The sequence below is a fragment of the Pterocles gutturalis genome, unplaced genomic scaffold (genome assembly GCF_000699245.1).
Source record: "Pterocles gutturalis isolate BGI_N339 unplaced genomic scaffold, ASM69924v1 scaffold21549, whole genome shotgun sequence".
Lineage (NCBI taxonomy): Eukaryota > Metazoa > Chordata > Aves > Pterocliformes > Pteroclidae > Pterocles > Pterocles gutturalis.
This window is the reverse complement of record NW_010131185.1, coordinates 1-13,779: the sequence shown is the minus strand read 5'-3', so window position 1 is coordinate 13,779 and position 13,779 is coordinate 1. Positions and strand designations below refer to the sequence as shown.

General features: G+C 44.8%; 1 protein-coding gene across 1 annotated transcript; it reads right to left on the bottom strand.

Moving 5' to 3' along the window:
• Window positions 1-2,218: 2,218 nt before the first annotated feature.
• On the bottom strand, window positions 2,219-12,614 carry LOC104459499 (potassium channel subfamily K member 16-like). The gene is given in 6 exon segments (XM_010080530.1): window positions 2,219-2,395; window positions 2,397-2,578; window positions 6,385-6,553; window positions 8,133-8,299; window positions 10,345-10,465; window positions 12,420-12,614. Coding segments are annotated over 6 exon segments (1,011 nt in total).
• Window positions 12,615-13,779: the final 1,165 nt, after the last annotated feature.

Here is a 13,779-nt window from a genome sequence, read left to right as displayed (position 1 = left end):
CTCTGCTGTTCCTTTCTCCTCAGGGGAGGACCCATCACACTCTTCCCCTGGTCCAGCGTGGGGTCCCTGCCACCAGAGACAGTCCTCCACAAACTTCTCCAACGTGGGTCCTTCCCACGGGCTGTGGTTCTTCACAAACTGCTCCAACATGGGTCCTTTCCACAGGGTGCAGCTGTTCAGGAACAGACTGCTCCAGTGTAGGTCCTCCACAGGGTCACAAGTCCTGCCAGCAAACCTTCTCCAGCCTGGGCTCCTCTCTCCATGGGTCCACAGGTCCTGCCAGAAGCCTGCTCCAGGGTGGGCTTCCCATGGGGGCACAGCCTCCATCAGGCATCCACCTGCCCCAGCGTGCGGTCCCCCATGGCTGCTGGGGGATGGATCTCTGCTCCACCGTTACCTCCATGACTGCAGGTGCATAGATCTCTGCTCCACCGTTACCTCCACAGGCTGCAGGGGAATCTCTGCTCCGGCACCTGGAGCACCTCCTGCCCTCCTTCTTCACTGACCTGGGCAGCTGCAGAGTTGTTCTCTCACATCTTCTCCCTCCTCTGTCCTGCTGCAATTTCTGTTGCTTGGTTTTTTCCCCCCCTTCTGAAGTATATGTTATTCCTGAGGCTCTACCACCGTTACTGGTGGGCCCAGCCTTGGCCAGTGGCAGGTCCATCTTGGAGCCAGCTGGCATTGGCTCTATCAGACATGGGGGAAGCTTCTAGCAGCTTCTCACAGAAGCCACCCCTGTAGCTCCCCCATTACCAGAACCTTGCCACGCAAACCCAGTGCAGTGTCCTGTCATTCCCCTGCCATGTTACCCCAGTTTCAGTCAGCTCTTGTTCCTGCCGCCTCAGAAAGGTTTACTGAGAGTGAGACATATTAGGTAAGAAGTCAGCCTTGAGGGCAACACTGGAAAATAATTTAGGAAGGGAAAGAAAGTACATATTTGGTCAGGTCTACATGCCAGGTCTTGAACCAGCAGAGCTGTTTTGCCAAGAAGTGTGGTTTTGTTTGACTGAAATAGTTATTAATTCAACTTCAAGGCTGATTGCATCTTTATGGCCTAAAATTGCTTTATAGCTGTAATTTATTCTCCCTTTCGTACAGGAATAGCTCTGGCAATGGCTGGTCTTGCTGTAACTAACACCCAGAGGGTGAGCTGAGAACAATTATTCACTGCCTGACAACGTAGGAACTGTCAAGAAAACCTACCAAGCAACAGGTTCAGCACTGTCAAAGGGAGGCACTTAGTGTACAGAACCTATGGACCGCCCTGGGTGGGTCCTGTGGGTGCTGCTGTGAGTTCAGCATTTGGGCAAGTTCATGTAGTTCATTTGAAGTACAGAGACCCCAGCTCTTGTTTAGGCAGCCTTTGAGCCAACAACTGGGATTGCACCCAAGCGTGGGAGCATGGCAGGGCTGGAAAAGCTTGGAAAGCTACCTTAGCACAGCACAATAGAATTGTTTTGAAATTACTTTATAGCTCCTACAGAATACAAACATAGCAGCAGGACTCTGATGCTGTGAGAACTCCTCCATTCAAACCAGTCTCTGTTCTTATAAAATGCTTATTGAATAAAATTATTATAAAATTTGAATTAAAGACATGGGTTATACGTTCTTTATAAACACCATCAGAAAAGTTTTTCAAAGCCACAGGGATAAGAGGTGAAATTGCCTTTATTCATCTTAGTATAAACTAGGAAGAGGTAGAATTAATAATTTCTAACATGCTAACCTTTTTCAAACCCTGTCCATTAGATGCGTCTAGTGTCTCTGAACTGAGCCCAGGTATTGTCCTTTAAACATGTCTTTCAGATCATAATAGCTTATCCAATTGGATGGCTCAAATCAGGCATCTATTATTTCATATTCCACAGGTGCTATGTAATGCCTCAGAAAAGGTTGTGCATGTCCGTTCCTGGAAGAGACATGATTTCTTGCAAGCAGCAAAATTCAAACAGAACCAGAAAGCTCTACCATGCCCCTCCTCTGCATTTTTGTGGAAGCACCTTAAAAACACCTCGCAAAGCAAGTGCATTTCTCAGGTTGTCAGCACAACTTAGCTGTAAATTGAGGAGCAAATTTCTTACCATTAACATTCGGGCTTTGTGTAACTGTAAGTCTTGAGTTCTGAAAGGTCATAATCTCAGTAAAAGGTAGGAGAAATTTTATTTCCATGGGAATTTCTTTAGAATAATTCACTAACAACTCTCCAATGAAGAATTCAATTCTCACATGTTATGGCAATAGTTTTGCTGTAATAAACATCTTTTTCATTTTTTGTGTGTTCAGAATCTGCTGCTAATGACCTCATTTTCTGTGCATCCCCTTCAGCATGTGGTGGTAGTTCTTCTTCTGGAATAAATTGAGCAGGCCAGAATCTTCTTTGTGGGCTTGTGGGTTGCTTCACTGTCCTTACTCACCTTTCCAATTTGATGGAGATCCTTGACAATTATTTTTTCAGTATCTTCTAGTACCGTTGTCAATAAATTAAACAGGAGAGCAATCCAGGCAAGGCCAAAAAGAATCCAAATGGCCACCAGTGTTCGGTAGTAGGAAAAGTAATTCCTGCCAGGCTGTTTACCTGCAGATAAGGGGACAGAAAGAAGCAGAAATTTAACAAGTTAAAATTGCTTTGCCTGTGTAAAGTGGGCCAGCCTAATGAATCAATCAATGCATTTTACGTTGAGTACTTTAAGGTGACTTTTTCACTGTAGTGGAGTCTGTCACCTCCCCAGTATTAGGTTAAGGCTGGGCAAATCTCTTCTTGTTGCAACAAACTGATACATGCTAGCACAAACCTGCTGGCCCACCAAAAAGACTGGGATTGAGGTGAATTAGCAGCAGAGCAGGGTATTTGTTTCCCCTTATAGCATACCAATCCCAATTCAATCTCCTCATCTACAGGTAAATGCAATGACGTAGTGTAAAATTATATTGTATTATCTTGAAAATATTCCCAGACTCCCCAAGTACAAAAAGCAGAGCACAGTGGGCCACTATAAACCCATGACTATTACTACCTAGGTTATTGTAATTCTGTCTATTTCTATAAAGTGTGATTTTAACCTAATAAATAGTTGCTCTAAATTATAGGTACCCTTGATCATACAAAGAGTAGTTGTTGCAACTCCCACTCTACTTTTCACAGAATTATTGAATCACAGAATGGTTTGGGTTGGACGGGACCTTAAAGATCATCCAGTCCCAACCCCCTGCCATGGGCAGGGACACCTCCCACCAGCCCAGGTTGCTCAAAGCCTCATCCAGCCTGGCCTTGAACCCCTCCAGGGATGGGGCATCCACAGCTTCTCTGGGCAACCTGGGCCACTGCCTCACCACCCACATAGGAAAACATTTCTTCCTAGTATCTCATTTAAATCTGCCCTCTTTCAGTTTATAATCATTACCCCTTGTCCTGTCACTATACTCCCTGATAAAGAGTGTTTTCCCATCCTTCCTGTAAGAAGGCTTCAGGAACTTCCTCCGTTAAAAAGTAGGTGACCGATGAGAACTCATTGACACATGCCAAGAACACCACTTTGTGTTGGAAACCAGTGGACTGAAGCTTATTTCATGCACTCCAAACCTCTTAGCATCAGCCAGTATCGCACACCCGCTTTTCTGCATGGGTCATTTCCTTTGCTTCTTCAGACGTCAGCAATCCACCACCAACATACAGAGAGCATTTGCTCCTACTGCACTTAGTCCCACACAACGCTATCACCATGATACAGCTGCTATGGCCCTGGCATCTGTAGGAAAACTTGGTGACACTGCTTATTGAGTGCTGTAAGTCACTGTCAAAGGTGACTCCATGTAGGTAACACAGCAACGTGCACGGACAGGGAGATCACCACAAGCCTTGTGAAGCTGCCCAGAAGGAGCCAGGATGCTGGGAACTCTTTTCAAGTCCTGCAGTGCTCTGTATGCATAGAACAATGTGCAGGATTTTTGTACTTCATCATGCAAGAGCTGTGAGAGATGGGGGAGAAGTGGGCTGGTTTCTACTCATGGATCCAACAGCTGTTTCTTTTTCTTCTGCTGGGGTTGAGTTGACAGAGGGGATGACAACCTTACTACAAAACATCTTTTGTGCTCTTGTCTGAAGTTCACGATGTGGGGTTAGCAAAGCGACTAGTAATATCTTTGTAATGCTAACCCAAAACTGGACTTCAGGAGGGCATAAATTTAGTTTGCAGCCCAAGAGGAGTTTCACCCTAGAAATATCACCTGTGTGCACATGTATTACAAACAGTTAAATCCAGTTAAATCTGCCATCTTCCTAGGATGCCTTCCTACCCAAAACGGGCTTTATTTCATGCTTGAAGTACAACTGCTACAAACCAGTCTTGAATTACTAAAATGCAAATAAACTCCAACCTGTTCTGTTCCACTTGGCTAGCACAAATCCATTTGTCACCTGTAATCAATTCTAAACAGATAATTCTCCAAGCAGTCATTGATTTTGCTGGTTTCGTTGTGAAGATGTGAGGCATTAAACTTATAATCATTTAATCACCATTGTTTAAGGCCAATTGAGATAAACACTGCAGGGAGAAATATTTCAGCTACAGTTAATTCATCCTAATGAAGATGAAATCACAGAGCCAGGAGGTCTATCTAATTGTTATTTCAAATCTGTATTTGTAAAATAATACGGCTACAGAGGAGGAAAGTGCTATGGAGGTAGTGGTTTTCAGGCTGTGACTTGCTGTCATTATTGTAAAACACACTTGTAATTGGACAAGGGAAGAAAATTCATTGGTTTTATGTCCACTTCTCCTCCTGTGCAGCACCAGCGACTCTCCATCTTCCTGTATTCCATGTCACTGAAGTCTGAGGTGCTCAGTATCACACAGGCCAGGATTATCAGTCCTACAGACGGTTAGGAAAGAAACACCTCTTTCTTTCAGGTGTTTGGCCCCATCTGGAGAAAACAGAGAACAAGGAGGCCACTGCCATGATACAGATTCCTTGCTGATGCCTGAGTTCTGTGTTGTGTTCACGGCAACACTGCTTAACCACTGTTGGAGACAAAGAATCTTTCTCTGGATTATGTGGAAAGGGGAATTTCAGGGGACACTGTTTCCTGTGTTTTGTAGCAAGAAGGATCAGTTAGCTAGCTGGGATCACTTGGGGAAATGTGGCCTAATCAACTCATTGCCACTGCATGAATTAGCCATCAGCTAGGCTACAAGATCATTATGATCACTAAACTCATGAAAACAAGCAAGATGTCAACTGGATCATCAAAGCACTACCCAGCCTCTTTAGCAGACTCAGAGAAACTAAGGGCAGCAGGAAACATCACTCAGTGTCTGGAAAAGCTTGTGGGCTTCCTCTGCCAAAGTCCTCAGCCTGATGTGAGAAATCTTTCAATCTTTCTGCCAGCCAGCCTCCAAGGCCCCTCTCGCATCTCTGCGAGGCTTGAGAGCCTAGGGTTTGTTGTGTGGTGGATGTCTGTCCATCAGAAAGGGACGTGAGGCTTCCAGATTCTCTGTAGGGACCCCACTGGTGCTCAAGTATTGCCTTCAGAGTTTCCTTCTCATATCCCTGCTGAAGAGAAGTTCAGGCTGGCAAGACGCTGGCAGGACAGGCTGTTGTAGAGAAATCTTTGATTCTCCATGGAGTCCAGGTGTTTGATTGCTTCTTCTGTGGACACTGATTTGGCCCCAGTGATCAGTTTGGAGTTCCTCTGGATGCCATGGAGAGTGTATTTTGGTCAGTGGATCCATGGAAGTGTTTTGAGAAGCACTCCAGCATGCTGGAGTGTAGCTTAAACAGTTTGTATTCAGGGGAAATCCTAAACTCTGGCTTGTAAAGACAGAGAGCCTGCAGTGATGCATAGGAGACTAAAGAAGGCCACTTTCACAGTGAGATATATATATTTAAGCCCCACTTCTCACAGAGTGAGCAGATTTCCCCACTTTCCCATGACTGGGATTTCCACCTCTCAGTCTGTGGTGTAAAATCAAGTCTTCTGAAGCATGACCACTTATTTCTTTACTTTACACTTCGAAACATAGGTCTTAGATGGCTAAAGCAAGGATACACGCCTTTTTCTGTATGACTGTCGCAAGCTGTTCCCTTTTGGTATATGCAAATGCCTGAGATCCTTGAATTCTCCCCCTACGTTTCCCCTTCCCTCCCCAAAATACTTGGCTTCTTTGCATGCCAAAGTACCACATTTCATTATATTTAGACAATTTTGGGCTTTCTTCAGCACATGCAACCCCTGAGAAGTGAGTACTTCCCCCAGAACTGCACAAGTCAAAGACTCAGAAGATTTGTGTCTACAGTACATTGGTGGCCTGTGCAGTCAATCCATGGCAATTACAGTCATGATCCTTGTGCTTTGCTGTGTCTTCTCTCTGAAATCAACCTTACCTACTACATAATCTCCAAAGCCAATGGTGCTAAGGGTGATAAATGCAAAGTAAATTCCTTCACTGTAGGACCAGCCCTCTGTTATCTGGAAGAAGACGGATGGCAAGCACAGAAAAACTAGGATCCCCGTTGCCAGGAAGAAAAAAAGGGTCAGAAATTTTATCTTCTTCTGAAAAAGAAAGAAACCAATGCAATTATAGTCATGATTTGACACACTAGCAGGCCATATATAAGGGTGGCTATTCAAAATGGGTGGCTATCTAGGAATACTGACTAGGACCACAGGAACTGAAAGATTTGTATTGAATTCTCTTCCTCTAAAAGTACCCTAGCCTTCCTCTGAAGCAGGGCAAAGCCATGTACTATGGGTGTTGTATGCCCACAGTAGCCCTGGGAGGTCGTCTTTTATCTGCTTGTATCAACCTCAAGTGACCATGGGTATAGGAGGAGTTCCTATCCAATGACTTTTAGTGGAGTCAGACTATTTCCACTTTTCACTGGACAACTTCACTTTTAGTTTTTAGGTATTCAGGTGTGTCACCCAAAGAACATTCAAATTTGCCTGAGAAAACAGACTTTTAAAAAAAATATTTACACCATTTCTGAGAGTACTGTCTCCAAGAGTCTTGATTGTTGCCTTTATTTCTCATTGCCTGAGTGCCACAACATGGCTCCTACCCAGTGGATACCTTACTACAAGAAGACCTTTAACAGATGAGGTCCTGATGAAGAAGTGCCTAGACAGTAACTTCTGAACCATCTTTCTTCCCAGCAGTCATGAAGAAAACTTGACGGGACAAAAAGATTGTTATATATTAAGATTTATCAGACAGACACACATATAGTTTATGTGTAGAATTTTGTAAGTCCAGATTATCTGAAAATTAATGGCAACTGTTGGATAATTTTTCATGCCTTCATGCATTGTGCACGTGCATGAGTTTATATCTGATCAAACCTTATGTTCAGTTTGAGTTCGCCAGACATGGGGAGGAATTTAGCAATTAGAACAGGGTTTTCTGTAGCATTCATACCTTGTCCTGAAAGATAACTACAGTAGGAGACACAGAAAAGCTATTCACCTTTCTTCAGTAGTGGTGAGAGAAGGGGAGGAGCTGCAAATAACTTGGGGCATAACCAGGCAAGACATATCTTGTCTCTAGCCCTTTACAAGTGTCTCCTCACCTTTCAGCAACTGGGCTCAAATGGACAACTTCAGGCTGATGTTTCCTTTCTGTCAAAGTCAAGGGAGGAGAGGGATTAAAGGACTGCATAATAAATAAGGAGGGGTGACACACTAGGCATTGAGTCAATATCCACTGAAACCCCTACAGCTCACCTACTTTTTGCAGCTTTTTACAGCTCACCTGCTTTTTGCTGCCTGAAGATGAGATGCTTAATCATCTCTCTCTTTACTGGTTATAAAGGGAGACAGGTGCTTCCCTAGAGTGTTAGTTCCTGAAATAAGTGTCTAGAGAAGTTGGATGAGGCACTCACTCTCTCCACTGACTGCTGAAGGGGGCTGGATGTCTGCCGTTTAGATGGGTAGACAAAATGCATCCCTTTCTCTGAAGCAATCGCCTTGTCTCTTTAGCTCTGCAAGTGAAGAATGTCTCTTTTTTATGTCATGTCTAACACAGCATGAGAACAAATGTAGTAGAGGGTAACGTCAGCATATATCTTGAGAAAAAAAAAAAAAAAACAAACTAGAAATGAGCATATAACCGTGCCTAAGTAAAACCAATTACCTTTCTCATTCCTTTCTCATGCAGGAATTTCCCCAGCTTTTTACACAGCAGTGAGAGCATCTTACCAACATGGTGCAGAAAAACAATATTCAGAGGGATTCCAAACAGAGCAAAAAAGACACAGAAGATCTGGCCCCCAGCCGTTTTAGGATGCAGTGTGCCATAGCCTATGAAAAAAGATGGGTCAGAGGAGATATTCCAGAGAACTGGAGCAGTCCACAGTCACATTCACACCTACCCCAATCTGTCTTGCTTTTGACCCCAAAAGATGTGGGTAGCACTTCTCAGTCCACATGCACTCTTTTTTCTCTGAAAAAGGTAGTAAGCAGATGAAGTGATTCACTCTGCATATTTGGGGGGATGCAAAGAGCACTGTGTGCTCCCAACCTAGCCTTAGCGGGAACAAAAGCAAAATCTAAAAGCAGTTATGGAAAAAAATCTGTCCTGTGATGAATACATGGAAAGACAGAAACCAGAAATCTGGGGATCTGGAAGACATCAAGGCTGGAGTCCCAGGCTGTTTGCCATGTCAGAATCACATACAGCCATCTCTAGATTCTTGTTGTGTGTTAGTGACCTCCCTGGGTAAATGCCAGTAAGTTGGTATGTCCAAATACTGGCTCCAGGCCTGGAGGCAGTGCAGTGTGCATTAAAATAATCAGTGCTAATTAGTCCAGACCTTAGCGGTGGCTGATTTATTCATACCAGAGAGATATTTGTCTTAAAGTCCTACTAAAAGAACATTTATCTAAGCAGTGGAACAACAGCTGCAGAACTCCAAACATGTCCTTTAATGGACTGGAGATTTTGTTCCTCTTAGACCACATGAGGTACATCCCTGAGTGCAAGAGTCCTGTACTTTGTGCATGTCCTTACTCTATCAGTGACCCTGAGAAAAGGCACTTTCCCAAGCACAGTTCATCTCAAGGCATCCATTACTTGGAAAATGCAATGTTTTATTTGGGGGAAAAGACAAACAAAACAACTGAGTGATTTATTGCCTACTAGGACCCCAAATGCTTGAGCTGTCGTTTGCTCCCTGTTGCAGAAATATTCCATTTTCATTACAAAACCTGGTGAAGATGAGCAGAAGTACCTGATGTACTTTCACAACAGACCTCTGAAGATGCAGAGAAACAGGCAAAGTTGCACTTGTCCTGGGACAGCCTGTCTGCCTCACTAGGGAAACAAATTTGATGGGGAGCATCTGATGTGTTTGGCACAGAAATACTCTAATGTAAAAGCACAATAATACAGGTGGTGGTGAGGAATGGACTGGCTAGTAGCAGGGTGCTGAGAAACTAGGGAAGCTTTATCGATATGCAAATGTTGTTGTAACCTTGGAACATTTGTCATTGATGTGATGATGGGTCAGAAGCCTTCCTTTCTTCTGCAGTAGGAGGTTTCCACATGGGTTCATGCAACACCTACACATCTGCCATGATGCTGGGACACCACTGGGAACTTTGTGGCATGTGACACTCACAGATCAATAGACCAGCTGTGCCTAGGGTATAGTGGGATTGAGGCCTCAGCTTCACTCTGCAAAAACATAGATTTGACTTTCACTGCATGAGTGTGTGAGGTAGGAGCTAACATTGTAGATTTTACACTTAAATTTGGCAGGCCTGCAGTTTTTGGGGTGCCTATCTGAGAGAAACGGAGAGACAGGCAGGGGCAGGCAACCCCTAGAAAGTTCAGAACAGCTTGAAGCAGCAGTCTAAAAGTCTCAGCATTTGCTTTGCCCCCCTTCCCATTTTTTTTCCTCCTGGCATATTACTAATTCAATATGTGCACTAACAGCTCAGCACAGTTTATTGAGACAGTGACCATGTCCCTGAAGGGTTCACTTCTTTCCTACCATTCTTTTATATTTTACAGCACTCTCAGATTTAAAGCCCATTTGACTGGAATAAAGACCAGGAAAGTGAAGTTTATCTCCCACCCACAACTGGTAGCAGAGTGAACATTTTAATTGATCACTCAAAAAGAAGAAACAAGTGGGAAATAATATGAAAGGCCACTAGTATTTCACAAGCCAAAATAATGCACAAAGAGCTGTGCAGCAGTGAGGCTTAGGACTGCTTGCCATCCATGACAATGAAGGTCTGGAGTTTTTTATCCTTGAAAGTATTATCCATTTTGGGTCCTACCTGACATACTAAGCATCACACACACACCAACGTAAATACATGGAAAACATCAGACATACCTATTGTGGAGACAACCGTGCCTGCAAAGAAGAAGGAGTTACTGAAATCCCAGTTGCTGTCTTCAATCTGTGACTCATTTCCAACAGGGTATACTCCATTCTGAATGGCTTCAGTCAAGTTCTGGGAGGGAAAGCAATCTTTGGTATCAACATGTCTGCTTTTCTCAAGTGCTTGCTGCAAGAATACTGCAGATTTAGACAACTACTGCTCCTTTCCTGTGAATAACACTCACATGTCCTCAGCAATATGCTGACACTATTCACACCTTTACCTCCACGGTTGGACAGCACCCAGAGGTGGTTTTGAGTATCAGTCTTTTGCATTGTTTCTGCTGACTGATCTAGCAGGTGTTAGGAGAACTTCTTTCCTTCAGCATGATCAAGGACCTCAATTCTTTTAGGCTAAATACTTTGGAAAATATGATCCTATAGATGACTAGGACATGGCAGAGCAAGACAGCCCAGTGGCTTAAGTGATGGAGTAGCTGGTTGCTGGTTTTGAGTTTGCCCTTGAGACAGCGGTGGTGGATCCAGGATCTTATCACCCACCTTTAGGCAGGCACACTGAGCAGTGACTCTGATCCCTCCCAGGAGGGCATCAGTGAGTTATAGCAAGGTACACATGACATACGCAGAGAATTTCATTTTAAGGCTGTATTCTGATTAGCGTCACAGATTTAAATTCAGAGAAAGTCCATTGATTTGCAAAGTATTACTCTTGGTGTGACCACAATCAGACCTCAACCTGACATATACATGCTTCTCCAAACTGCATGCATGAAGACACACACACATATTTACAGTGTGGCCTCTGAGGTGAGGTTAGATGAACATCTGTCAGAGATGGTTTGGGTTGAGCTGAGACTGCCCTGTCGCAGGGGGTTTGACTAGGTGTTTCTCCCAAGCCCCCCTAGCCCCATCATCTGTCATTTTCAGCCTCTTCCTTGGTTTTAATTCTAAGTGCTGCTGATTTTTTTTAAAGTTAAAAAAAATAATATTAATTTGAAAAATCAAACAGTATCCAGCTGTCCTTGCATTTAGCAAACAGAGAACATTGGACTGGACATCTAGAAGGCAGGCTGGTTTGTACAGAAAAAGCCCAGATAAAATCCTGGGCTGAGCCCTGCCAGAGGCAAGACATAAACTGGAATAAACTGCACCAGAAAAGTTTTCCCTCCTCCCTCACTATCTTTTTTGCTGGTGTCCCAGAAAATCAGGGCTAACAGAAATCATTCCACAGCCCCTGCACAAAGGTTTCATTGTCTTGAAAAGTTCCTCTTTTTTTTTCTCCTCCCCTACAAATCCAAGGTGAAGAGGGTGCATGTCCATGTGAACTGGGGGCTGTATTCCTAATTGTGCTATTAGAAATACCAGTTCCACCCCTTCTTTCCTTATCCTGCAAACTGGCCCATTAAGAGCTCCATTAGCTTCCCATGCAGAAATGCTTACAGCAAGGCTATTTGCACTCCCCATTTTCTTCTGCATTGTAGCAGATATAGCTAGGAAACACTGAATATGAAGAGGCAACCATACTCTTTCTCAGCTTCCTGTGCTATGACAAAAAACACATTTCCCTTGGCCAGGCTACCTGTTTTCACTTCATCTTCAGAAAGTAAACCCTGACTATGCTACCCTCCTTGTAGTGATTTGGGCTTCTTTTTTGCCCAACAGATTATTTCAGACCTTGCCGTGTTGTTCCTTTGTGCTATCTGTGACACTGCTGTAAATATCAACCACACCCATTCCTTTCAGACAGCCTCATTTTTCCTGCTGTGCCACCCATTGTAGATGAGCACAGACCCCCTGAAAACCTGAGCAACAGGAGGCAAGACCCCAAAGAATTGGGACATCGGGGACTGTTAATAGTTAACACACAAGGTTTTGTCAAGCTACACAAGCTGTATTTATCAGCAGCGTGACCTGCCTGCTCACAGGCTTGGGGTTTGCTAAAATAATCCAAACGACCACATCAGTAGGAATGCAATGAAAGTTATCTGTGTAGCAAGGCTGAATAGGAAACAACATCTGATGGGGAAACAGGAGGGAGAAAGGGGTTCCGCAGGGCTGGTGCTTACCTTCATGAACTGCTCCATCTCTGCCACAGTGAGGTGGGTGAAGTTCTGCAGAAAAGCCTCCTTCATCTGGGCAGCTGCCATTTTTTCCTGCTTCTCAGCAGTCCTCTCCAGCGCCTGGAACACAGCAGCACCCACTAGCAGGTAGACAAAGTAGCCAACCACCAGCAAACCTGTCTGTAATTTGCCACTGCACATGGCCTTCAGTGGGACACAGCAAGGGACAGGGAATGAAATGTAGCAAATGGTCAATCACTCGCACTCCTGAGAAGCCTTCTCCAGGCAGGAAAAACCCTCCCAGCTCCAGTTTCCACTGGGATCCTGCACTGACAAGGGACAGCGAGATGTCAAATACATTCATGGGGAAGTTGGAAAAAAAGACCACCCCACACCAAACAAACAAACCCAGCCAACCCCCCCTCCCCCCCCCCACAACAAAAAACCCCAGCCCCCCCCCCCCCCCCCCCCCCAAAAAAAAAAAATATTTCCACTCTCTGGGATGCATGCTGTTTAGGGATTTCCTCTTGTCTGTGAAACTCTGCCTTGCTGAGTTCTCAGGAAAAGTGGGTCAGGATGTGAGGAGCTGGCAGGTGGCCATCCCCTGCTCAAGAGGCTCTGGGGATAGGTGAGAATAGCCTGCAAAGGGCCCACGGGGGAGCTTGCTTGGAAAAACATTATTTTCCCTCCTCTGTCTCCTGCTAACTCCAGGAACTAGACTCCAAGGCAAGCCCTGATGACCCCAGAAGCCTTCTTGCCTTGTGTTCAGGGGCAGCTTCGTTGCCCTTCTCTGGACATGCTCCAGCACCTCAATGTCTTTCTTGCAGTGAGGGGCCCAAAACTGAACACACTATTCAAGGTATGGCCTCACCAGTGCCGAGGATGGGAGGGCAATCACTGCCGTAGTCCTGCTGGCCACATGATTTCTGATGCAAGCCAGGATGCTATTGACCTTCTTGGCCAATAAAGTTCCTCTGTTGGCCCTTTCCTCCAGCCTTAGTAGGGGACAGCCCTGCCTGCAAGCCTGGTCCTCTCAATTTGCTGTTACATGCAAACTTGATGAGAGTGCATTCCACCACCTCCTCCAGGACACAGGACAGGCCTCAGGACAGACTCCTGTGGTACTCCAACTACACTAGGTAAAGTACAGCCCATTAACCATTAAGTTCAGAATATCTTTAATGTCTTTGGCAATGATCTGGACAAGGGGATCGAGTGCACGCTCAGTAAGTTTGCAGATGACACCAAGCTGGGTGGGAGTGTTGATCTGCTGGAGGGTTGGAGGGCTCAACAGAGGGTCTGGACAGGCTGGATCAATGAGCTGAGGCCAATTGTATGAGGCTGTCTTGGTGTCAGGACCACCACC